General features: G+C 42.4%; 1 protein-coding gene across 1 annotated transcript in view; it reads right to left on the bottom strand.

Moving 5' to 3' along the window:
* Window positions 1-27922, bottom strand: part of SYNE1 (spectrin repeat containing nuclear envelope protein 1) — a 415690-nt gene that overhangs the window by 142352 nt on the left and 245416 nt on the right. The window contains exons 90-96 of the mRNA XM_074990362.1: window positions 24488-24655; window positions 22059-22220; window positions 18734-18928; window positions 15686-15859; window positions 12675-12866; window positions 2409-2543; window positions 951-1057 (exon numbers count right to left, since the gene is read on the bottom strand). Coding sequence (XP_074846463.1) covers window positions 951-1057; window positions 2409-2543; window positions 12675-12866; window positions 15686-15859; window positions 18734-18928; window positions 22059-22220; window positions 24488-24655 — 1133 coding nt within the window. The remainder of the gene's footprint in view (window positions 1-950; window positions 1058-2408; window positions 2544-12674; window positions 12867-15685; window positions 15860-18733; window positions 18929-22058; window positions 22221-24487; window positions 24656-27922) is intronic.

The following is a 27922-nucleotide window of genomic DNA, read 5'->3' as shown; positions in this document are numbered from 1 at the left end:
ATACTTCCCCCCCATGTCAGACACATTACCTTCACCTTTGTAAACTAAAGGTTAAGTTCAACTTTCCTCTTCTTTTATACCCAAGTTTAGCAGTAAGGCCATGAGTGTGGCTAATTGGAAAACAACTGTTCTACAATTATTACAGGACCAGGCTGAACTCCAAATGTGTGACACTTTTCTATTTAATTTTAATTATTAGACTTTGTACAAACACTAGCCCATGAGCAAGACAAATGTCTGAGAGTAACATGCCTTCCTCCCCTGCTGAGTCATTTTACATGCACTGCTTTTGATGCTAAAATCCCTAATGTTGAGTATCAAAGCCTTGCTCCTCTACCCTAAGAGCCACCTTTATGCCTCCCAAATTTTGGCATATTGCAGGAGCTGCAATGTAATTAATGGAACTCTGACACCTGTTCTGATTTATAGCATCCTGTCTGCCCCTCCCCCATGGTTGCAAGTGGCCAGCTTTGGAGAAAATGTAAATTCAGGACTTTCCACCTTTACTGTCTCCACTCCTGATATGATCCCATGCCAATGCTTGCTCATGAAGGTTGTAGCTATCTTCTTCAGTGATTGCCAGGGAGAATTCTCCCACAGCCTGAGCAAAGGCCTACCATAAATGGTTCAGAATGGCGGGGGTCAGACTCCCACCCTATGGCTCAAACTTCAAGAGAGACTGCAAATTCCAAAGATAAACATCTTCATTAACTTCATGGAGAAAAAATTAAGTCATAGACACATCAATTGTTAATAAGATTATACTTTATGATCACCATGGGCTAGGATATAATTATTATTTACATGCATTATCACAGCATCTAGCAGCCCCATTGTGCCCTATTGCATTTGGCACTGTACAAACACAGACAGATGAAGAGATGGAATAAACAGACAGAAGGGTAAAGGGCTAGGGGATCCCTGATGAGAAAAGACGTATCGAAACTCACCTAGCCCGAAGGCCATCCGGAGCAGAATGTTGAGTTAGGAGTTCTTCTCCGCGGCTTGCTACTGAACGAAGTAGGTTCTTCTGCTCTGCCAGCTCTTGTTCCAGCTCCTAACAGAGGACAAAAACTACTATAATAGTTGTTATAAAAAAAATCCTGGTTGTGAAGAACATATGCCATGCATGATTTTACCTCTCAACCATCAGAACTGGACAGCTAGCAAAACAAATGCTCAGGAGATGTCCATACAAGTCCACAACCTACCACTCACAGTTATTAAGGTGAGTAATCTCAGGAAAAAAAAAAAGCAAATATGCTACTTGTATAACTCAGTCATGCAAAACTATGACACCACAAGAGTGTGCCTATGTATGTCTCCATCAAGACAACAGTGGAACACTTCAGAACCCTGATGAATATATGCTTACAATACCTCTGTGAAGAAAGGTAAGTATTATCTTCAGTGGACAGATGAGGCACAGTGAGATTAAGTGACTTGCCCAAAATGTCACAAGAAGTAGTGCCAGAGCCAGAAACATAACACAGACCTTCTGGGTTCCTATTCAACATCCTAATCACAAGGTTATCTTTAATCTGGTCTGGCTGGATCTAGCAGACATAGGATAGGGGGTTGGCAGGGAAGGATCATCTGCACCATTATGGCACAGTCCTCAGTAATGGGAGGTGCAAAACCACAAAACTCCAGTGCAAACTGGAGGAGTTCAAACTCAGACACACAATCTTTTTCATGTTCCAGGTATACAGAGTAATATGCAGCATGCTAGCACAAAGCTCTTAGGGCTGGATTCGAAAGTATTAAAGCACATATTTAAGTAACTGACTATACTCGGGCTTTAGATCCTGTGGTGCAACAGAAAACCTTATAACAGACAGTGCAACCTGGCTCCCTCTCAATAGCTAGGCAGCTTGGCTGGCATGTGAGTAGAGGAAGTGGAAACATGGCCCCACATTCACTCAAGGTACTGGAAGCACATTTTGTACTTAAAAAGTGCAGGGACTGTGAGTCTGTCTCTCCCTTGTTTGTGTGGAGGGGGTACCTCCAGAAAGGCACCTGGTGCTTTCCCCATTCTTCGCACACACGTTGCAAGGGGCCAGCTATGAACATGGATATTCAAGTTACAGAAGTTCATTTCTTCCTCACAGGACATTTTAACATCCTAACAGTGTGCAATTATTTGAAGAAGAGTCTAGATCTCTTATTTAAACCAACTTCTGCCTTTCCCTAGGGCATTTGTCCCTGTTTGATAGCAGAAGTGAGTTTAAGTAAGAAATATATATATAAATACACAACATTCACCAAGAGGAATTTTATAAATTACTAGTTCCCCAATACTACGTTATTAAATTCCTTAAGTCCTGCAAAGTCACACACCAAAGTCACACACCTGTGATGTTAAACGAAACCTGCACATTGGGGTATGGGAAATACAAGATACTAACTTTCTGTTGCTGGAGGCTGCTCTGTTGCTGCAGTGAACGGGTCATCCGTGCTTGTGCCAGCCATTCTTGGACACTGGGACCGTGAGAGGATACCAGGTCCACTTCACACACCTCCTTTTCTTGTAAAGCTCCTTGCTTTGATTAAAAAGAAAAGAAACACTCATTTTATAAGAGAGATCAGTGAGGTTAATACTAACACATAACACAGTGTCTTTCAACTTGAGGGGCTGGGTTATGTATCTATTTTAACTCAGCTGTGACATGTTATTGTTGGATGGCCTGTATGAAGTAGGTATCCATCTGGTTGCTAGTGGGCAGACCTCTATAAAACAAAACATACACATACACACACACCTGCACAACAACTGGCATCTTGTTAGCAGAAGCAAAGAAACACCACTGACATTGGCATAAGCACAGTTTGGAGACTGAACTACTCTTTCTCTTTCTCTCACACACACAGGATGTCTCTTCAGTTCAGAAGCAGCACAAGTTAACAAGACAGTCATGAAGAGGATTGCAATTAGACCTGGGCAAATAACTGATCTGTCACTTCAGCCACGAAACCAAAAACATTACAAATGCTGTTTGGTTCAGTTCTGTTCTGAAAATGTTTAGAATACATCAGCATACTGGACAAGTCCAGTCAGCCTCAGAAAAACGTGTGTTTGCTTCTGGCCTTTATCTGGGGGTGATGGAACTGGCCTGGCATATGGGACACCCATCCGTGAACCCTCACTCCACAGAACGGAGTTGAACTCTGCTCTCCCCTCTGAGCAGCCTAATCTCCAAGCTATCCTAGGCTGGGTGAGAGGGGGCACTAATCTCAGTCCCACCTACTGAACATTTTCCACTTCATATACATACTTATTTCTGGGAGCTAAGACTTAAACTGAGGCACCCTCTTGTACTGCATTAAGCATCCCAACAAAGCTATCCTATGACAGGCTACCCATTCTCTCTGTTGAAGCTTTTCTGCTTTGTGTAACTACTCAACTATCCAATGGGCCAGAAAGCGAGGGAGAATAACTGCACAGAATGGTGATTAAAGCTCTCAGCTGGGAGTTAGGAGATGTGAATTTAAATCCCTCCTCTAAATCTGGCAGAGAGACTATCTGAATCCATCCCTCTTATCACCAGGTGTATCTCATAATTGCCGTGGTATAGCCTCTCTTTTCCTCTCTAGAGCTCAGTGTTTAGGCAGCTCACCTCGGCTAGAGAAGCACTGAGTTCAAGTCGCACTCCAAAAGGGCGATTTAAAACTTGCATCTCTCAGCTAAGTGCCCCAATCATTGGCTAAAGAGCTCACATCCACAGTTTTTAAAAAAGGGCTGTGACCAATCAGCATTGCATTTTTTTCACTGAGCATACTACTGCTCCAAAAAGTTTCACCCAGATGCAGTACCCCTGTGCATTCAGTCTGTGACTAATATTACATGGATAAAAAGCAGATTGTTTTCTTCATGGCTGCCAGTTTTCTCAAACATTTTTTTTTTCAATGAAGACCTCCACCCTTCCCAAGGACCTAACTGATTGCAAGCTTCAGATTTCTACCAGCTTTCACGTTCCAATGGACAATGATGAGAATTAGCTGATTGTTTCCAACAGCTTACTGATTAATTACAAATGAGAGAATGCTGGTGGTCATTCTAGCCCACCCCCCCACCTCCCAAAATGAGTAAGTACATGTGAATCAGTTTATCTTATAAATCCAAAAAGTTAGAGAGTGAACTGACAGAAAGGGAGACTAAGAGAGGTAAGAGCAGTACCTTCCTTTGTGTCAGGGATAGGGAACAACACAGATGTAATACTGTCAACTGATGGAAAAGAAACAAGGTTGTTTCATATCTCACTGTACTTGTAGATAATGACCATATCAGTGATTGGACCAGAACTCTGACAGTAGGCTGCTGTCATATGACACTGGATGTACAGGTATTCAGAAAACAGCAGATAGAGGAGCCTAAAGTGTTTCTTTTGGGGGGGAAAAAAACAATCCAATGCCTCTAGCAGAAACTGTAATGGGGACAAAAATTAAGTGGTCTTTCATTAAGACCTGTTGTTAATCCCATGTTTGCCTCCAGTGTAACTCTGACTTCCATTCTCCATGAAGATGAGCTGAATACATGGACACTGCTATGAAGTCTGATGAAAAGCTGGCAGATAGATGGGGTGGTGAAGTGTGGGGGTCCCAACCAAGGCAAGGGAAGAGGTATTTCCCAGTTTTACTTATCTGATTAATGCTATGGCACTTTTCCTGAAATGAATATAAAGATTTCTTTACCTCCTCCTACTACTGGATGGGCTTTCCAAAGAAATGAATAGTGTCACATTGAATCTGGAATTGAGCTTGGTAGGGAAGAAATGAAAGGAAACTATTATTTGAATGGAAACACAGGAAACTGGCTCAAGACTGTCTTGAGCTAGATTCCTAAAATACTCTCTCCTCTAGGAGTAGGAGGGTTCAGATTCCAGGGGGACAGGTGCTATACAAAACTAAAACAAACAGACTGAAGGCCTTGAATGCAAGCTAAGTACAGGTTGCACCTCCAAAAACTGGCACTCTCAGTCTGGTAACGTCCCTCATCTGGCAGGGTGAGGGATGCTACTGGATGAGAGGACTGAGGCAGGAGGGAACCCAACCTGGCCTCCTGCCAACCCCACAGGGGGCAGCAGGGCTGGAAGCAGTGTCTCCCAGAAGTCCTGCAAGGGTGCAAGCAACCCCCAGCAGCCCCGCAGGGGGTCAGAGCTGGGAGCCCGCTGAGGCTGGCCAGTGGGGGTAGCTAGGCACTGGGGGGGCATTCACCTCCCCGGTCAGGCAAAATTCTGGGACCACTGAGGTCCTGAGGGTGCCAACCCCGGGTGGTGAAATCTGTACTGAAATTGTCCTCAGGTGTGAGAATGATGTATTACAAAACAAGCTTATTTCAGGCTTTTTTGCAATCTGTGAAAACAGGAAAGAAATATGAGAGTGCTTCTAGTATTTGTTTATGAACAAGTAAAAAACCGTGAACTTCAGAAAGAGAGAACAGATATGTTATTAGCGAGAATATACATGTTTTAGTTTAACCAACACACCTGGGTCTGTGGTTCACTGTCCCACGTGGTGGCACCTAGGGCACTTACATGGAGGAAGAATGAGTCCCTTCTCCAGCCTTAGCTGAGCACTAGTTGGTTTGTGGCTCAAACTGTAAAAGCTCTGACACTAAGTACCAGAGGTTTCAGGTTTGAGTTCACCTGTGGGTGACTGCAAGTGGGGGCTTGCTTAGAATTTAAACTGGGTCACTGAAGATCAGGATGCCCTTGTTCAGCTAGGGGGAAGTATGTAACCTACCCTCCTAGGGGTGTGGTTCGCTATCCCCCAGGGTAACATCCAGGCTGCTTGCAGAGAGGAAGAATACGTTTCTTCTACAGCCTTAGCTGAGGGCTAGCCAACTTTTAGCCCAAACTGTAAAGGCTCCTGCACTAGCTCTACAGGTCCCTGGTTTGAGTCCACCTGTGGGTGGTTTACATTAGCACTAACCTCCTATGATACTGGTGCCTGTTTTCATTACTCCCACATCATAGAAAAACAAAAGGTAATAAACATATTAACATTTCCATTTGAATAGTGCTTGCTAGAACTTTTTTCCATATTCACTGGCCTCTAAGTACGCACAAAAACCAAGAAGAAGAAACAGAAACAAAGAAACTCTGAAAGAACTAACAGTCACTGAATTTGTAGCCAACTAGGGACAAATTCTTTCCTCACAGGGGCGTACACATTTCCTACAGATTTTACTGGAAGCCAAGTATTTGCATTTGATGGCAAATGTAGGCCTCTGATTGATTTTTAAAATGCTACATGAAAGATAGCCAACAATATTTTAGCAACTACACTGAAATTGTGGTTAGTGGGATTTTAACCTTAACTGAATCATACATATGTGGGAACTTTCTGACGAATAAAAATAACATTTTTTTAGGCTTTTATTTCACTAGAAAAAAAAATAAAGTGCTTCACTGGGAATTGTGGGTGCTCAGCCTTTATGAAAATTGGGCCATTTATGGTGATTTATGGACACAGTAGCCTACATTTAGACATCACTTATGAAATTTCAGGCCATTGTTTTTACTATTTTCCCTATCTTTGGCCCTCAGCACCACCGTTTCTGGTTGCAGACCTATTATTTAGGGAGCTAGAGTGGATTTGGCCTAGGACAGGAGATATGAAGGGGGACTGACCTACAGACATTTAACTGAATGTCTCTGGTTACAGCTCTGCTCTCTTCCTTCCTAGTCCCTCCTGTTCACTCCTTTCTCAACCTTTCCATTGAGCACCTCCTTTGCCTAGCTTCTCAGTTCCCTCTTCTGATGGCCCCGGCTTCCATTGAATTTCTTCTCCGTGAAAGGGGAAGGATCAGAATGAGAGTGGGACAGACTCAGAAATTGGGGGAAAAAGCAGACAGAAAGGATGATATGCAAGAATGCCATATAAGAGCAAGAATTAGATGAAGTAGGGCAGGGAGAAGGTGTGAACATAGGCTGTGGAATCAGGACAGATTGTAGGTGGAACTGGTTAGCAATTCATTGTGTGGATGGTGCTGTACCAGGCTCCACCACTCTTTTGGAAAGCTTAGAGCTGCCTCTGTGCTTTCCCCTTTGGTTCCATAGCATCCTATATGTTAGAAAGGTGGTGAGGAAAAGGATTAGGGGACATTCTATGGACATCACCTCTAATCCTTTTCCTTTCCACCTCACTAAGATATAGGTGCCTCCACTGCAGGAGGAGCATCAGCAAATTCCCAGGTGTTGGGAGGATCTAGATACCCATGCAGAAGATGTGGCAAATGGCAGCTCACCATAGTGGCTGCTTAACACTTTGACCCTTACATTATCTGAACCCCCATCTTCCTGTGACCAGGAAGTGGAGTCATCTGGAACCAAAACAGAGAAAAATAACGTCATCACAGCATTTCATCTCATATTATTGCCTCACATGTGTTGTTTGAAGGTAGTCTCACAGGGTGTAATTCTGCACGTTTTATGGGGTCTGCTTGCTAGATTCTGCAATGGATAGGTGTAAAAATCACTGGGAGCCCATGTGATCTAAGCACTTTCAGGATCTTTTTCACAGCTTCACTTTGGTTTTGTCTGTAACTTGGAGTATGTGAAACTACTAAGTGCATCCCCTGGCTGGTGGATGGGGAAGTATCCACATGTGTACCACTTCAAATACTGAATAAGGAGCTGTGAACCAAAGGCAATGCTGCAGACTGGTAATGCCATCATGTAAAAATTAACTTCCTGTAGAAATGAACAACAGAACCTCTGTGAGGTTTGAACAAGAAATTGACTTCATGTGAAGAGCATCAGAGACATTAATTAACCCCCTAAGTAATTAATCCCCTAAGAAAGCCCATGTCATGAAAAGTCTCTTGCTCAAGGCCAGAACAATGATTGAAAAAATGTCACTGAGAACAATATATAAAACTGCTAAAGCAGTTCAAATAATTCCTGAAATGGATAGTTACTAGCTTGGTGTCTTTAGAATCAGTGAGATTGGATAGACATATGTATTTGTCTCAAGCATAAGCTGTTTAAATAAAACCATCATGTACTCAAGAAATGTGGATTACAAGCGTGAAGCTTATATAGCAATCTAAATGCTGAATGAGACAGAGTAGGTGCTTATTGGTTAGGAAACCATCAATAAAGGAAGTATTAGAGCTCACTTTTAGATTACACTTTTCACACTTAATGGTGACACAGTGCTGAGTACGAACCAACAACAATCTGGTTAAAAAAACGTTTTTTATGATTTGTTACAGGATGTGCTAACTAATGTCCCAGAAAATAATACCCTCACAACTATGGGTGATTTTTAATGCAAACACTGGAGTTAACAACAACGGGTTAGATAAAACCAAGGGGAAGCGCAGAAGATGTTTGAATGTGAATCAAAACTGTGGACATTCTCTAGAAATTTGCAGGAGTGTCTTTGTGAGAGATGGAAAATATTTCCTTAAAGAAATCCATGAAGTCACATGGAACTCCTGAGATGTTGCATGATGATAAAAAAAAAAATCAGATTACTTCTGCATCTCCAAAACATTATGCAGATTGTTGGTAAGTGTACATTTGCAAAGGGGAACAGATGTGGACAGGGACCATGACTGTTATAATTAAATAGAAGATCAAGTTTATGAGGATGATGAAACCTAAAAGATGTTGCATCAACAACTCCACAATTAAAAAACCCAAATGCAAAAAAAAAAAAAGTACTTTTCAGCTTGAACTGAAGAACAGTTTGGTGGTTCTACTGGTATTAGCTAAAGAAAACACAGGTGGTGAATCTCTGCAGAAAATTTCAATGTGTGGAATGCAAAAAGTGCAAAGATAGTATTAATAACATTTAAAAGGGAATATTGAATGGACCAGTGATGATACGTGGACAGCAGTGGAAAAGATAATAAGCATAAAGCAAAAACTCATAAACCCTCAGACATGTGAAGAGATGAACAAATGGCAAGAAGACCAGAGAACTCCAGACATAGATAAAAAGGAGCATTAGCAGATAGAAAATGTTAAGAGGTTGAAGATTCTACCTAAAGAGATGATCTTATAACCTTGTACAAGATAAAAACACAGCTAACAATCAATTTAGTAGTACTGGCTGTATTAGAGTACAGTAGACTCCTGATTTATGTGGGGGTTGCGTTCTCACTATCCCTATGTAGGTCAAATTTCCCACACATTGTGGGGGAGCCAGGAAATTCATGAGGGCACCAGCCATGGAGTGGACGGGAGCCAGGGACAAGGCAGCAGCCTGGATCCCTGTTTCCCTCCACTTATGAGAGCTGGGAAAGTTTCTTGGCTCCCACAGTGAAGCATGGAGTTGGGAACAAGGCAGTAGCCTGGCTCCCCACTCCCCTCTGCTGGCAGGAGCCAGGAAACTGACCAGGAAATTGCTGGTCAGTTTCCTGGCTCCTGCCAGTGGCTGCTGCCTGGTTCTGGGCTTCCTGACACTGGCAGGAGCCAGGAAACTGACCAGTGATGTTCTGGTCAGTTTTCCGGCTCCTGACAGAAGAGGGGAGCCGGGAGCCAGGCTGCCGCCTGGTTCTCAACTCCACGCCTTATTGTGGGAGCCAGGAAACTAACCAGTACTGGTTCCTGGCTCCCTGCCACTCTGGGAGCCAGACACAGCTGTCCGCCTGGCTTCTGCCAGCTGAAAGAAGTTGTGCTGGGCAAACAGCCGGGGGAAAGCCAGGGAGAAGCCATGCCACCGAGGCTGCCCACCCAGCTCCCTTCAGCTGGGGGAGCCAGGCAGGCAGACAGCTACAGAGCAGTTTCAAGTTGCGCTTAACTCAAGTTAATCTGAGTTAAGCACAACTCAAACTCACATATTTGGGGGTTTACTGTACAGTATTAGAGATGCTAATGTTAAGATTCATTAAAAAAGAGCAAAAGAAAGGATGGGCAGAACTTTTCAGACTGTTTTAAATAGAACAAGCCTATGTGAACTGCTGGAAATACCTGATGAAGATTGACTACTGAAGCTTGGTGGGGAAGAAATAGAAGTGTCATTAGTAAATTCAGAAATGGGAAAGCAGCTGGTGAGAGATGCTTAAAACAAGTGACAAAACAGCCCTACAAACTTCCATTGTATTCTTGAACAGAGTACAGTATGAAGGAAAGAACCCAACCCAGGGGAGGAGAAGCTATAGAGTAAAGTTGCCAAAAAAGATGACCTTACCAACTGCAGTAAATAGAGAGAAATTGCCTGAAATTACGTTGTCATTGTGGAACATAAGAAATTACTAGACCTTCAACCTGGAGAGCAATAAGCAGGTTTTAGACCACCGAGGTCTATGAAGACAATATTGTTCTAGAACAAAGTGTGGAATTGGCAAGCTCCTGTTATGATACATTTTACAGATTTTTAAAAGTCATTTGACACCTTAAACTAAGGCTAAGAAGCACAAACCACTCTAAAGCCTCACACATGGTAAGACAAAGATGGGGTGAACATATTCAGGACAATGCTTTAAGTATGCCACTACCATGACTTCCACAAGAAGTGATAATAAGGACATCACCTGGAAAGAGAAAAAGCAGGCAGCCTAGATGAATATAATGTGGAACAACAGAAAAAGTAGTATATCCCTCAACCTGATATTCAGAAGTCAGAACAGACAGTCACAACCAAGACCTAAATACAGTGCAAATACAGAGGTTGCGTGAAAATAAAGAATTTTGTCTGCAAAGTAATTGTGCTCAGAGTATTAGGGTAGGTCTACACAGCACAGCTATTTCAAAATAACAGTTAAGTTCTATTTCGAAATGCATTTTTGTGTGAAGCAGTGTTATTTTGAAATAAGCTATTTCAGAATATCTAGTCTGAAGTAGCTTATTTTGAAATAAGGCTGCTGTGTAAACATCCCACTAGAGAATATGCAGGTGCAGGAGAGAATGATAGGCCTGTGATTTTTCTTTGCATTTTTATCTCATGAGAACAATAGTAACACCTCCTCAGGATTGCACATAACACTCCTCGGGATACCTGATTAGCTGGGTTTAATTTTCCTCCACCATACTTCATGCCATCAGCTTCTCTGATCATTAATCCACAGGAAATGCCCTATGCCATGGTTACTTAATCAAGGAAGTAATTATCAGAGGAGAGCCACAAATTTAAGAGAAGAGAGGATGCCATATAACCTGCAACTTTTCGAAAGAGAATTGCAGACTAGAAAATTATTATAAGAAGAAACATTTACTAAAATATCCTTCACCAATCTGATAATCAGTTAAACTACTCTTCTAAAAAATTAGATGTTACACAGCTTCCTCTGTCGTCTTATGTTCATGATCTGCAACTGAAATCCTAAAAGCTAGAATAGCTTCTTACACAGATATAAAAACTTAAGAACATGGTCTTCAAATAAAAGGAAAGTGTTGCATTTCTGCAGTATTTTTGGATAAGCAAGTGAAACAAGTCTAGTAATAATATTAAAAATTATAACAAAATCTCCTAACATCAGCAGAGTAGCCAAAAAATCTGCAAATAAGCCCCCAATAAACTAGCTTAACTTAGTTTATCATATTTAAAACCCATCATCCAAGAAATCAAGTTTTGATACCTATTGTCACCTTTTCATTTTGCCACTGATTTTTATGTGTATATGAGAGACAATAGTATACATTATTACGCTGCTGCTAACATTTATTTAATTGGCATAATCATGAAGTACATGTGCAAGAATAGTACTGAAGAGGTGCTTGGGATGAACTGTTTTCTTTCCGAATAAATACTGCTCCTTTTACAAAATTCTCATAATATCTAATCCCTAATCTGAACAGCAAGAGAGCATGGCATCTGATTTCGGAAAAAAAGTTTTGTTCTTTTGTTTTGCTCTTCTGTAGGCACTCGGACTAAAAATTGCCCCTTATGCACTCAGTAATTTTTCAAGCTAAATGGTCCGTAGACTTTAATCTGCATTACAGAACAGAAGTCTTTTGAAGGTGACCATATACTTGATTTGCACACCAAAGGCTAAAGAAGAAGGAAAAAATGAACACTACACACTAAACCAATTCAAAACCAAAAGCCAGTCTGTCATGTTAAGTATTCAACTTTCTTGTGCGCTTTTACTTCTCCCCATGCTAGTTTAGCCAGAAAAATAAACAAAATCACTTAAAACAAAGCCACATTATCTAGTTGCATTAGGTACAGCCATACTGTCAGGAATAACATCATAAAACAGTCTTCAGTTAAATCTCTCCATCGTTGCTCCACATTTCTTCAAGAGAGGGAGTAACCATATCTAATTAGATGACAGAAATTACTGATTGCAATATTTAAATATATGTTCCTCTATTTTGATGATGATTTGTTACTGGAAATACCCACAATCTACTTTATGGAACCACAGTAACTACAATCCCTGCTTTAGAGAGATTACAAATCTAAAGCAGACGAAAGACCAGGAAAAATGGCTCAGTAAATTTCAGCCAAGATAATTCAACAGTGAGTCATTGTTACTTAGTAAAGATACTGAGTAAGAAATCCGTGATTGGTGTTACACCATGCAAATATTAAGCTGCAGCTTGCTAAAGAGATTCTGTATATACTTCAGCGTCCCGCCACATGTTGTTTTAATATATATGAAGTTATAATGGTAAAACATTTTTAACTCCCTTTCCCCATTGCCTGAAGTCTCACACCCCAGTTGTTAAGGGGAAAAATACTGATCCCTTTAAAGCCAATTACAAGGAGCTGCTTACTTGAATATTGATTTGTTTGTCATGCAGCACTCTCTGCAGCTCCAGAAGGCTTCCCTTTAAAGTTCTGAGCTTTACGGCCAACAGCTCTGCCTCATCCTTCGTGTGCGCCTTTCCTTCCATCAGCAGGTTCTCATTGTGTACAGAGAGCTCTGACAAGGCTACCACCTTCTGTTCTATTTCCACCAGCATGTTCTGCAGCAGCAAAAATAAAGAGGCAAATTCATACATTTTCCAGCATCCACCAAGCTTCCTGGCAAGGAGACCTGGGGCCTACCTCATCATTCTCCAAAGTAATAGCAAACCAGATTTTCCTTGTTTCACTCTCCAGTTCCCTCTGAAGTCTTCAGGAATACACTTGCAACCTTTTGCACATCTCAACTTTTTATTTTTGGTTGTAAAGTTTAAAAGAAGTTCATTGAAAAGCTGGTTTATTTCACCTAGAACATGTGCTGCAAAGGAGACATTTTTTTCTTTTTCTTTTTTTTTTTTTTTTTTTTGCTTTTCAATGGCAATTGAGGCTAAGATGCCTAGTGGTTACTCCATTCTTTTTGTGCTGGACAGTGATGCAGCTGTTTAAGAACAATAAATAAGTCTCACACAGATACAGCTACTCCTTTCCTCTTCATTGCATATACAAGAAAGGAATCCTCTTCTCTCTGTCTCTCCACCTTCCCACCCTTCTTCCACCACCTTACTGTGTCTGTATTGATAAGCTTCTCTTCTCACTGTTTGCCCTTTCTGATTGGTGCTTCAATTGCACTAAGACCCCCTGTATAATCCTCTTTAGTTTAGAGAGCGACTTAGAGTGACAAATCTGTGGCTTATTTGCCTTCAGAATGTATTATCCTGAGATGCAACTAACCATTTATATATGAGATAGATGAAGAGACACATTTTGCTGCTGCCAAATTAAAAGATCATGTTAGATTTTCACTCAGATTTACTCTGATGATACATGCCTTTTTCCATTTTCCATAGCAGCAGTCAAGTGCTCGAGAGGCTTTGCTCTCTGAAGGAATGCATTCATGTAAGATGGGCAAAACTTGACAAATTAAAATGTTATATTGGCTATATCTAGATTACAGTGATTTGTCAACAGAAGTTTGTGTCGGAAGTTATCCTCTGACAAAAATTCTGTCGACAGACCATGGCCAAATTGCCAAGCGGACTGAAAAAGCGATCCACTCTGTCAACAAAATGGCCAACTGGAAGCACAGCAGATAGGGCTGCCTGGTGTCCCGGAAACATTGTCTGTTGACAGAGGGCCCCCCAGAATGTCCAGACTGGCTTTTTTCAATAGATCTCTGTTCAACAGAGGCATTATGCCTCAGGGGAGTGGGATAAGACTGTCGACAGAATGCCTTGGGAATCTGGATTCTCCCTGGGTTTTCTCTAGTGTAGATGTAGTCATTGGTTATAAAAAGGGATTGTGTTGTGAGTTTTGAACTGGACAATTTAAAGCACCATTACTTCAAGAGTAGTACTAATTTTTCTATGCAAGACTAGCAATTTTCTTTTCACAGCTCCACTTCCCCCAGTTTACATGCAATGCTATTGATACCCTATGTTACTTCAACTTCAAAACGGTGATCTATAGGTAATAAACTTCCCAAGAATGAACAGTGAAAGATTATGACATGATTGGGTATTTTTGAGAATCCAGCTATTGAAGAGGTCTCAAAGATGAGAAACATGATTTGAGTTTTATTTTTGTCATGTTAATCCTATAGCAGTACAACACCACTAACTTCAACAGAGTTGTTCTTCTTCTTATTAATCTTTTCTATTAATCTGCCATGGGGTTTACCTGCTACCCCTCTTCCCGGGGCACACTGCTTTGATGACAGCCAGGACTGCTCTGGGGCAATGTTTTCCACAGCTGCCTCCTCCTGCTAACCTCAGGTTACAGTTACATTACAGCGCTTTGTGAACAGAAGTCACTGTCAGAAGAGATTTCCCAACTAAACTTTTGTTGACAGAGTGAGGCCACACACAAACGCGAATCGGGAGAGTGCTTCGCTCTGTTGACAGAGCAGCCGGACTGCCTGGTTGCTCTCTTGACAAAACAGGCACCTGGAAGCGTAGGAGACAGGGCTGCCCATTGTTGTGGATGCCCTGTCTGTTGAGAGAGGCCCCCTGGGGGGATTTACGCAGCTGTTTTGTCATCAGAAATCTGTCAATGAAGGTGCTATGCCTCATAGCGGAGAGGCAGAACCCTGTTGGGGAAAGTGCTGGGTTTTGTTCATACACTGACAATAAAAGGCACTTTGTGTGTAAATGCACGGCGTGTTTTGTCGACAAAACTCTCTAGTGTAACTGTAGCCTCAGTCTCTTGATGAGGCAAGGTTCTCCCTGTTCACCATGCCCCCGCTGTGGCAAGTTTCCCCTTTTAAGCTCCTCTTCTTGCAGGCTGCACAAACCATGCAGGTGTGCCTTGTTAGTGCAGCACAGACCCCACAGGCTTATTAGCCTCCTCCTGGCCAATGTGTTACACATAGTAGCAAAGAATAGACCTCATTCTGCTTTTCTAAATCCACAGTGATGTCACTGAAGTTACCAGAACTGTTCAAAGAGTAAGGTATTACTCTTAGGCTATGTCTACGCTGCACAGATCTGTCGACAGAAGTTACCAAAAGAAGGGATTTCTTGGTAAAACTTGTGTTGACAGATCAGGTCCACACACAAAAGTGGATTGAAAGAGCAATCCGCTCTGTCGAGAGAGAGCGGTCAGATTGTCCAGCTGCTCTCTCGACAGAACAGCCAACTGGAAGCACAGCATACAGGGCTGCCCGGTGAAGTGGGCCCCCTAAAGCATCTACAGGGCTTTTTCATCAACAGAGACTGTTGACAAAGGCATTACTCCTCATCACTGAGAGGCAGGATGCTGTCGGTGGAAGTGCTGAGTTTTGTCAACAGACTGTCTACAAAATGCATTTTTTGTGGAGACCCTCCATGTGTAGATATAGCTCCAGTGTATTCATTGCAAAATTGAGCCATGATTTCTGTTTTACCTGACAGTCAACCAGCTGAGCCTCCATGTCCATGGGTTCCTCAGAAGTAACCAAAGTGGTATCCAATGTGGCTTTGGTATTGAGCAGCCAGTGGTCAAGCTCATCAGCTTCAGAGCGGTATCTCTGCAGGGCTTGCTCTTGTCGCTGTTCTTCTAACTGCTCGCTGAGTTTTTCCTAGTGGCACAAGGTGAGCTGTTATTCACGGAGGTCCTTCTTTAGAAGCACAGTATAAAGCAGATGAGAGATACAGTAAAATGGCAATATAGTAGGATGTGAGAAAGGCCATTGCAACCTCAACGCAGAAGCAAGTGTGAACCAATAACTTTTATATGCAAAATGAAAATTCATTTCATTTTACCATGATATTCCATCATTAATATTGTCTTTTTAAGACTACTAAAACATTCTGGCTGTGGTCACACTAGCTCCTCCTTTTGAAGGGGCTATGGTAATGTGACACTTCAGCAAATGCTAACAAGGCACTACCAAGAATATGTAGCATTTCTTTAGCATAACGGCGGCCACACTCATTTCAAAAGTGCCACTTTCAAAACGCACACTGCCCGGGTAGCCGGGAACCTTTTGAAACAACCCCTGATTTTGAAAGCCCCTTATTCCCATTTGGTTTTGGGAATAAGAGGCTTTTGAAATCAGGGGGTCATTTCAAAAGGTTCCCGGGTAGATGGGCAGTGTGCATTTCGAAAGCGGCACTTTTGAAATGAGTGTGGCTGCCATTATGCTAATGAGCAGCTGCATATTCATGGCAGCACCTTATTAGCATCTGCCACAGTGCCATGTTGCCATAGCCCCTCCAAAAGGAGGGTCTAGTGTGGCCACATCTTCTCTGTTTCTGTTTCACATGTACAACTTCTGTATATTATCTGCTCCAGTCACCATTTTATGCCCATTTTTGCATAATAACTGGAAATTCTTATCATTATGCTTCCATGTACAAACCAAACAAAACCAAAAACAGAACAACAAAACAAAAGAACAATAACAACAGTTCTTTGATCTGAAATTCTCTATGATAAACAAGGCAAGATTCTTAGCTGGCATAAATTGGTGTAATTCCACTGAAGTGTATAATAGCATGTAACTTTATACACTAGCTATACATCAACAAATCCATGAAGCAGCCTGAATTCATATGTCCTACCTATAGATACATTCCAAAGCTCACTGAAGTCAATGGGAATCTTTCCACCCAATTAATTAGGCTATAGATCAAGTACTACAGGGGTTGCATTAATACTAGACACAGCAGAAACTAAGGATCTGGGTAGTTTTCTAGGTGTTTCTGTTGTACATTTTATGTTATAGAATATTAATTACACAAGACAGTTCAATTAAATCTGTTGTTGGTAAAGTATCTCAGCCAGAGAATAGTCGATTTAACACTATTCAAGTTCCGGCTTATTTGTTAGATACTTCCATGCGGAGAGTAACGTGGCCATCCCATACTCAGCATACTGATGAAGTAAGCCTGTCCCAAGAAAGCTCATCACCGAATGAATCATTTTGTTAGTTTTTTAAGGCTACATTTCTGCTGCTTTGTTTTATCCCATTCTCATGACAGTCCAGTTTGTACGTCACAGTCCTCTAAAGAGATGTTTACATTTCTACTCCTCATTGCTTATAACATAGGCAGTACGAGCATTGAGGAGACTGTCCAAAGGCCACCCATTCAGTATGCCTTTGCAAGTTTTGAAGGCACAGGACATGTGCAAGGGGTGAAACTCTGTACTCAGCTCCACTACCTAGAGGGCAGCCATTATTCAGACAGGGTCCTTGGCAGTGTCCCCTCTAATCTGTTTCATGCCTAAGCAGAATGAATTTTCTGATGTGCATTCATGCGCAGGTGATGTGTGACACAGAGGTGATGTGCAACACGTCACCTTCATATTGTTGCTTATAAAAAAATTTACAGGGTGGGAGTGGGGACAAGGGGCTCTGAGCCAGGTCTGGGGCAGACAGTTGGGGTGCAGGAGTGTGAGGGCTTCAGCTGGGGATATTGGCTCTAAGGTGGGGCTGGGGCTGAGGGGCTCAGGGCTAGCAGAGAGGGTTGGGATCCAAGGGCTCTGGCTGAGGGTGCAAGCTCTAGGGTGGGTGGGGAATGAGAGGTTTGGGGTGTAGGAGGGGGCTCCAGGTTTCTGGAGGGGCTCAGGACTCAGTCGGTGTGCTGAGCAGAAGGGAATAGAGGCTTTGGGCTGGAGGGGGTAGGAATGCAGGAAGGAATTTGAGGTGGGGTCAGGGATGAGGGCTTTGGGGTGCAGGAGGGCAGGGCTCAAGGTAGGGCATGGGTTTGGGCTTACCTGCTGGGTACATCGAGGGAGGCCCCTTTTCCCTAGTTCGCTAGCTCCAGGACTCGGGGAGAGATCGCTCCCCAGTACAGCCCTGAGCCCATGCTCATGGGTTAATGTGAAACTGTGCAGCTGGGCAGTTTAGAGGAAATTTAGGTCCCTGGGCTAAATTATGCTGGGGGTTCCAGAGTGGCCCAGGAGTGGGAAACGTCATAAGCTGCCCATCCCTTTCCCATGGCCTGTGAGCTCTGTGCTCTCTTTTCCATCTATGCAATCTGAGCTGTGACTGCAGCATGAGTAGACATACCCAAGCTAGTACGGCTAAAAACAGCAGCACAGATGCAGGAAGAAGGGCTAGCAACAGGCAAATCTACGGTCATAGGCATTCTTGTATAGCCCACGCTGAAGCCTGTACTGCTGCATTTACATTGCTACTTTTAGCCATGCTGGCTCAGGCAAAGCTTGTTGCATGTATTTCTTTCATGAGTGTGATGCAACTTTCATTGCAGCACAAACATATCCAATGGCACAGCACAACACAGAACAGAATCTCACTGTCAGTATTTAAAATAATCTTATGTGCGAGGCTCTAGCCAGATTCACAATGTGATTGCATCCTTTTACCTGCATACCTCTGTAACACTTCTGCGTGCACACAATGTATATTTAAATATTCTGAAAGTAGTATTCAGAATCAGAAACTTGGGGCAAGAAACAAAAAAACCCCTTCACAGTTCTTTTTTACCTCTAGCAGTTGTCGTTTTCCTGAAGCTTTCATTCTAATAGTGGCCATTCTCTCTGCTAGAACAGTGAGTGTGGACTGCAAAGCCGACTGATCAGCAGCATCTGTGTCCAGTGATTCTGACGCCAACTCCTCTGCTAATGATATCTGAAGCTCACTGATTTCATCTTGTAACATGAGAATCTCATCCATCAAAGCCTATTCAAGGTGGGAGCAGAAAGACAAATTGGCTCATTTCTTACTGAGGGGAAAAAGAAAGTGAAGACACATAGAATGGGATAAAAAAACAAAACCAGAAGTGGTCCAAGTGGGCGCAAATGGCTTAAAACAGAAATCATTGCAATAAGGTTAATCAAATGTTACTCTTCAAGATCCAGGTGTTAGGACAAGGGTAGGCAAATTTGGACTGAGGGCCACACCTGGGAAAGGAAACTGGATAGCCGTCTGAGGTGAGGTGAGAGAACTCATGGGGTGTGGTGGAGGCTCTATGAGGGATCTTGACAGCGCGTGGGTAAAACGGGTCTCACGGGCTATGGCACACGTCTGGGAGTGCTCCAGAGGAAAAGTACAGGGGATTCCAAGGGGCCCTACCTGCAGTGACATCAAGGCAGCCATATCAGGCACTGCCACAGGCTGAGCCACTCTGGCTGCAATGGGCGTGGCCCCTGGGACGTTTTGAGGCACAAGGTGGGTCAGTAGGATACCAGCAGGGGATCAGATGCGCTGCTGCATGGGGGGCAAATGCTGTGTAGAGTCAGGATTCAGTTCCTGGGTATAGTGTGGGGAAGTCACACTTGCACAGTGTGACTGCATGCCAGAAGCTGGTGCTCATCAAAGAATTGTGAGCCCAAGTCTGGGGAGCACTGGGCAGGTGGAGCATGGTAAATACCTGCTCCTGCTCCCCGGAAGGAGACTGAGGGACAAATAAAAAGGTCTGACGGGCCACGTGTCCTGCAGGATGTAATTTTCCATGCTGAGCTACCAAGACAGGTGCTTTTATATTTGTCCTTATTCAAACATTCTGCTTATTCATAGACTGCTGCTATTTTAAATGTAGATTTCAAGTATATAATTTTTAGCAATCTGTAAGACGTTTTATAAGCAACCTGGAGGCACACAGCAAAAATTTAACATTGCACAAGGCAATCACTGTAGCAGACAGAGAAGACAATGGTTTTTGAAACATGGGTCTAACATGGGTACAACTTGAAAACTCAGTTCACCTACAATTATATTGGGTATTGGTTCTAAGGAGGAACTGAAAATATTGACCAAATTACATGAACATTCAGAAAATGCCACTATGCTACCTATGAACTTACTTCTAACCATTCCCATCTTAGAATCCATCTTCCAGGCAAATCAAAATGGGATGGCTCTGGTCAGCCTTTCTTTCTGGATGCTTCAGGATTTGTTCCAGATTGGATACACAAACTAGCTCCAGAAGAGTTTGTTTGGCTTTAAACTCAAAGAATTGTACACAAAGAATTGATATTTAATTGCACAGCGCTCCCACTGAAGGGAAAGATGGCCCTTCAGATAGCTTGATACTAACTCAAGGATTGCTTTGGAGATAAGGACCAGGACTTATACTGAATCCAGTATTTGACAAGAGTCCCTGAAGTAAATGGAGCCCTGGCTGCTCTCCGGCAGGCTGCCACATTTTGAACCAGTGTTTTAAATTTGAACTAGTTTTAATTTTCCCAAGTGACAGAGCACTCGGGGCCAGTCTGAATACTGTTCACTAACAGGCCATACTGGAAGGGTTTTCCATTCGAGAGCATGGCCAGACAACAGATGCAGTCCAGAAGAATGTCTGGGGCCAAAGTCTTTTGCAAACTGCCTTTCCTTGTTGCATCCATATGTGCATGTGTAATTTCATTCCAATAATTATGTGGGGTTGCAGATTACATAGTTTAGATCTCTAGCAATTTGATAAACAATCCCAGTCAGTGGCATGTTTAAATGGCAAATTGTATGTACAAATTACTTTGTGAGCACAGAAAGGAATGGCTGGATTAAGCAGGGGCAGCAAATCAGGACCATTATATTTTCTTTGTGAAAAATAATTTTAAAAACCTGAATTGGATCCAATTTTAAATATAATTAATAGGTGTATGTGACACTTTATCTTCCTCCTGTCCACATGAAGGGGTGAGACAAGGGCTTCCTGGCTGGCATCATCTTCATTAGCACCCTAAGGACTTCACCCATTTGTGAGTGGAAATATCTCCAGTTGGCAAAGGCCATCCAGATTTCTAAAGGCATGGAAATTTTCCAGATTTTAATCTGAAATGTAAACAGTTAAGTATGACCTCTATAAAAAGAGTCAAAATGGAAGTACAGGTTGAACCTCTCTCATCCAGAATTCTCTCAGCTGGCAAATTCTGTAATGCAGCATGATTTTAGTTAGCCAGATGACCACTTTTCATGGGCATGGCCAAGTTTCCCGTGGTCCCATAAAGTTCTTCATAGCCACCAGTCCTGGCTCTCTATGTTCCATGATGTTATTTAGCTGTAATTTCCCCTTCAATGTCTTCTAAGAGCCCAGTACGCAGTGGAAGTGTTGGTAATGCTGGTAGACAATACCGACCTCCCGTCATCTGGCAAATTCTCTTGTCTGGCACCGGTCAGGTCCCAAGGGTGCTGGATGATAGAGGTGCAACCTGTACCAGTAAACCCATTCTTCAGACAAAGGTAAGCATTCATAAAGTCCTATATGATAAGGGAAAAATAATTCTTTGAGAGCTACATAGTAGATTTCGACTCTATTATTGTGTTTCTCTGTGCTCTTATCACTTGTGCCAATGCACTGAGGAAGATCTGTTGGGTAAACATCAGAACCAAATGTTATCCTCAATGGTTATCATATAGTCTAATTCTTTCAGAGCCTCATTTCCTAAAATAACCCTCAACTGTGCTTATAATAAGCCAAAGACCAGAATGAGACTCATTAGTTAGTTGTCTGTTAACTGGCAGATTTAAACATTACAAAGGAAGGCCAATGCTGTGCCCACATGCTGTGCAACTCCACTGAATCCAGAGGCATTACATGGCAGGGGTTAATTAGCACAGAATTTGGGCCTATATGTTTTGCTGGTCTAACCCTTTCTCTTTTTTGAGTCACTTTGTAAATCGCATCCCATTTCTTTAACAGCAGAGTGTTCAAGAGGAAAAGCAGACTGCAGGGAACTCCTGCCTAAATCAAGAATTTACATTTTAAACAAAGTTTCAATCAGCCTGCATGTCTTCTGTGAGTTATTCTGTGAATAATAACACAGCCATCAAATTCATAAAAAGCTGCAGCTAGTTAGGATTTTTTTTTTACCTGATGAGCAGCCATCTGGCTCTCTGGGCTCCTGCCAGGTTCCAAACTTTCATTCAGCTTCACTTCAATGGTCTCCATTTTTGTGGATATGGACTGAAGTGCGTCTTGGTATTTCTGCTGGCGTTCAAGAGCTTCATAGAGGGTGCGCTGCTTTTCACTGATCTAAAGAAGTAAAGAAAACTGTAAGCAGATAGTCTGTCTCCTGAAATAAGTTTTTGCTTATTCCTCTCTTCTCCCTCATATATCCATGGTTTAAATGGGACTCTAAGCCAAGAGGTTGGTCTGCAATAGCAGTTTTTAAGAATATAAATTATATAGCAAAAGAGGAATACTAAGGACATTTAGTCACTGTTGGCCAAAGTCTAGTTCCTATGCCTAACTCCCCTTACTTTAATAAAAAGGTGAAAACTAAGCACATTTCTCCTGCCACATTCTGGGCTGCATGTACACAGACATGCCCTATGCATAAATTACTTCAGGCATAGCTCCACATTCCACATAATAGCTACTCTGTCTCTAGCAAGAATTAATATCACATAAGTGGATCTCCAGGGAAAGGAACATAGAATGGGGTGATTTTTGTGCATTACTAGATAACTGGGCTTCATTGCTCTGTATAAATAGGTTAGGTTGGTCTAGTACTTCTCAGGGTATACGCGTATCATAATCAGAGGTGTGACTGCACCTTGGGTAGGAAAACTTGCACTAGCTTCAATCCAGCTGGTGCGGTTAAGCACAGCATTGAAGCCATGACAGCCCAGGCTTTTGTGTGGGCTATACAAGCCTGTCGGAACCCTGGGTATTTATTCCTGGGTTCATTGCACTGTGTCCTCACTGCTAGATTTAGCAGCACTAGCTAGATCAAAACTAGCCTGAAAATGCCTATGTGGGCTGCCATCAATGCACTGAATGTCAACAAATCCTTAGAAACAGGATCACTGGACTTCCGTTGGCATCTGGCTTTTTGTGCAGGGTTATTTCAATTCTTAGTAGCAGCGCTTTTTTTCTTTAAAAAAATAAGTGTTGGTACTCAGCCCTGGCTGGGGCACAGGGGGGAGAACCTGCAGCCATGCAACTGGGAGCCAGTGGGGGCACAGCGCGCCACCAGCAGCCCCAGATGCGGGAACCCCAGCTGAGGGATGGAGCAGGGGCAGTCCTGTGGCTGGGAGCCAGTTGGGGCACAGAGCACCACTGGCAGCCCCAGCCATGGGAACCCTAGCCTGGAGGAACATTGGTGTGGAGGTGCTGGTATGCGGTACTGGCATGTACTGCCACAAAAAAGCCATGATAGTTAATATCAAGTCCTTGAGGGCTTAGAACAGACTGGAAGAAAATTTTGGCTTACTGTCTTTAGAAATATCTCTTTGATGGTACATGCCCATCTTCACTCAACGCCTCCTTTAGAACCACATACGTTTAGTCACTGAACTACCAAAGGAGAACGTGGGCGTTAACAGTTGTTGTATTTCTGCTGGGAGCTATAATCATTTATGATTTATGTACATTTTTTAGCTTACAAATAGTCTCCCTTTGCAACTGGCTTTCAGAAGTAAGAAAACAAGTAGGGGAAATGGCAGAATATAGACCAATTGCAAGTAATGTGTATACACATACTCCTCGCTTCCCCAAAGTGCCAGTAGAGAGGGAAAAATACCAAAATGTCCAGCAATTAAAACAAACAACACTGAACCTGGCTTTGGCACAGCTGTTAATTTAACCAGAGTCTCTACAAATCTCTGCTCAAAACTAACCCTTGCCATAATTCCTACAAAGCACTTGAAAATGAGCTGACAACTAGGATGCTGTGACCACTACCTAAGCTACCAAGCACAATCAGCTCACTTTTACCTGTATGTTTGCTGTGATCATTCATTGTCTCTCAGACTTAGAGTTTCTGTTCTTCAGGGCCTTGGCTATCATTGCACTACGTACATGTGCGTTGCTCAGCACACTGGAGTCTCACTTCCTCACCTGGAACATTTGTGTGAGGCACATAAACAATCAAAAGCCCCAAATGAGGTGATGTGGGAATAGGGCTTTCCCACATGCACTCCCTGCTAAGCTGTACAGCGCTGACACTCAGCCGTAGAGTGCCCTTCAAGATTCAGCTTTCCAATTCTGAAACCTACTTCCACACCACTAATGGATCACAAGTGCCTGTGCAAAACCTGTTCTTGTGAGTTCTCTCTCAGTCCATCACCTTCACTCACTCTGGCCACTGCCTGCCATCACCGTATACACACAGCATGGACTAACAGTGTACCACTGTACTGACAGTTCTTGTTGCCACATGATTGCCAGCATTTAGGCCAAAAGATGTTAAGGAGCATTATGTAGAGCTGTAGCTCTGAATAAAGTGCTTTCTTTGCATTGTATTCCCACCGACATACTACAGATCAGTTTTTATTCCTCTGCATTAAAGGACTCACCACATTCTTCAGTGTTTCCCAAGAACGTTGCAAATCATCCAGCTTGGCACTGGCAGCTGACTCTAAGCCTGGCTCATACAACTCCTGAGTGGACAATGCGTTGGGTTGAAGTTTGGCAGCTTCTGTCTGCAACTGTTCAGCAGATAAGGCTTGGTAATAAGCAATATCCTACGAGCATGAAGCACAACATTGCAATTTCAAAACAAAAGCCGCATAACCTCACTGCAATTATATTAATTCAACGGCTGCTCCAAGGTAAAACTCCACGGACATCCAAGACGATGATTTGACAATTCTTTTTTTATTTAAAGACATTAAATACAGACATTAAAATGTGGCACATAGTAATATAAGTAAAAGTACTGGCATATGGTATGGAGCCCCACCATTGTAGAAAGGGAAGCACTTACGGGAGAAGATGATGGGTTTTTGTCATATTGTGTTTCAGCTAAAGGCCAGGACGGCAACTCAAGTTTGAACAGGGGAAGGAAGCTTGAGGCTAAAGGTCTAGAACTGGGACCTGAAAGTGTGGAGCTGACAGTCAAAGCGCAGGAATAAGGAATAGGGGTGTCAAAGAACATAGCCCCAAGGGACTGTGAGAGTGAGAGAGAGAGGGACCTGGAGGAGGATTGACGAAGGGAGACACTGAAGAGAGACAGGAAGAGAATCAGTCAGACACAAAGTCATGATAGCTCAGAGAAGAGTGAGGTTTCAGTTTGCTGATATTGTCCACTGTGTCCAAGAAAATGGAGGACAAACAACAGAAGTGTAAAGAAAACTGTAATGTCTCATCAGAATTATTGGGATTTAGGTGCAGAAATCACCTGCTCTTTCACAGGAAAAAGAGTCAAATATTGTACAGTAAAAGCCATGTTATTCAGCACTTGGATAACCGGCAAGTTTGGTTATCCAGCATTTGCCAGGCCGGCTGCCTGGCTGGGGCCAATAGAATGGGGCCGGCTGCCCATCTGGGACCTGTGGTGCCTGCTTGGCTAACTGGCACATCTAGCAATCCCCTGTTCCTCTGGGATGCTGGATAATCAAGCTTGTACTGTCTAGAGCTATAGAGAAGAATATATGCTTAAAGGCTGGAAAGAGGCTGTGATGACAAAAGGCTAACTGAAACAGACACAATTTACTAAAGTTAAAGTTAGCGACAGTAGTTCTAGCCTACAAGATATTGTCAGATCAGGCCCAGGTACGGTGCTTGCATAAAAATGGGCCTAATAATAAAATACATGTTCTCATGAGTTGAAACACAATTTGAATGAGTTCCTCCTGCAGGGATTGCAATGCAGGCTCCTTCACACTGTGTGAAAGTGCCCATTCCTAAACTTTTGGGAAGCTGAGGCCTACTTGGGAAAACGAGACCTATCATGCTTCCTCTGCAGCCCTGTGATATATTTTTAAATGTCAGCTCACTGCAGTTGTAATATGTGCTGCGCCTTCTCCCAGGTGGTCCTTTGAGCCCTAGCAGGTCTGAAGCAAGCTTGGTGAAATATAGTAGTAGTGCAAGCAAAGCAGGCACTAACTGCCTGTGAACAGCAGTAAAAATGATAGGTCAGTGTCTGAGCTGAAAAGTACAAAAAACAGACAAACAATGAGTACAAGCAGGGAAAATGAAAGTGATTTTTAAAACACTGTTCAGTTATAATAACCTAGGGCAGCACTAATAACGCAGATAAAGAGTTCCTTTGACCTAGAGGAGGTCATAACTGCATTCCCTAATCAGCCAAAATTCTGATTCAATTCAATGAGCATTTTGACTGAGTTTAGAACATATCTTTTTCTAATGGTTAGGCCCCAGTCCTCCAGAGAGCTCCACACTGATGGACTCTTACATCCATGTGGAACTCCCATCTGAATTCAGTGGGACTGCTCTCAGGCACAAAGATCTGCCCTTGCAGAGCTCCTTGTGGGATCAAGGTCTGAGAGTTTAAAGCAGCGGCTTAATATGTACCTTAAGAAATCATTTAAAAACCAAATATGGGGCTATACTGTACCCTCTTTTTATAATCATCTGAGGACTTCAGCTGAATTCAGTGGGGGAATTCTGCTTCAATACAGATGGAACATAGTCATGGTAATATGTATTTTAATTGCATACTATAGCTTGGTAATACTTTTGTCAATTAAGTGATACCATTTAATGTATGAAGCACGAAGATAGCACAGAAGAGTATGGACTGAGACATAATAGACTGAAATAAGGTGTTTTGTCTCAGGAAGGCAATAGCTCCTTGTTGCCAAAGGGTATTTCTATTTATTTATACACATGGCATAAATGACTTAGATATATTCCACTTTTGGAAATATAGTTTAATATCATAGACTATTGTAGAGGGGATTAAAATATCTTCCTTCCTTGCCACAGAAGAATTAGGAATACCTCCCCGGTAGTGAGGAATGAATGTATTGCTGGCTCAGGTATTACAAAGCTCAAGCTGAAACCTGGCATGCAATATTTTCAGATGGGAACAATTTATTTTTGAATCTAAAACAAATGATTTAGCTCTTTCTTGAATTACAGATGAGCAAATAAATAAATAAGTAAAAATGCATGTTTGTGGTTTCCTCAGTTCAAAACTGGTTTCATTATTTTCTTTAAAGTTGAACGTTTCCCACACTCTGGGTCACTCTTTGAAAAAAATAACTGTAGAAGTTTTGAAAATATGAACTACTCTATAGTTTCATTTGGTAAACAACAACCTTTTTACAGCTTTCTAACCTAAACCTGACATGCTTTAGTGGTAGTCCCAATGATGCAACTGAGTGCAATGGTTATCTGCTACATAGTCTATGTCTGGAAGTACTCCAAGGGTTGCTGAACAGCAGTCTTTGTTTTAGCTTGATTCTGCTGTCCTCATTGGCCCTGAGTAAGTGTGGCAGGATTGAGCTGTTAGATCATAAATCTTGGGGCACAGAAATTTCCTCAAATTTATTCATCATTCGAGGATATTAGACATTTTCTTCCAAAGAGTCTGTGCTGTATCAAGCGATCATGCACAAGTTCGCTGCTAGTATATTGCACACAATAGTCTACATTTATTTAGTGTTGCTTAGCTGTAAATGGCCATGTGACTCCGGAGAGAATTCTGCACCAAAAACCTAACAAAATCTGCACACAGTATTTTAATTTTTTTCAAAATTCTCCTTATTTTATTTGTTAAAATAAGACAATCACCACTTTCAATTATTTTGGTAACTTTTTTTTCAAAAATACCTGGCAGCAAGTATGTCTGTAACAACACAGACAACCAAAAAAAAGTTTCAAGAAATTTTTTCTTGGCAAACAGATTCCTTACTAGACATATTAGTACATCTGTCTGTCTGGCCCATGGTGAGCAAGAGGGACAGAGTCCTGCACACATGCCCAATCCAGACCCCTGATCTAGGTGTGATCCTGTTTGGGCTGATCCAAGTGTGCAGGGGCTC

This window comes from Carettochelys insculpta, chromosome 3 (assembly GCF_033958435.1).
Source record: "Carettochelys insculpta isolate YL-2023 chromosome 3, ASM3395843v1, whole genome shotgun sequence".
In the NCBI taxonomy this organism is placed as follows: Eukaryota; Metazoa; Chordata; order Testudines; family Carettochelyidae; genus Carettochelys; species Carettochelys insculpta.
The sequence above is the reverse complement of the archived record's forward strand: the minus strand, read 5'-3'. Positions and strand labels throughout refer to the sequence as shown.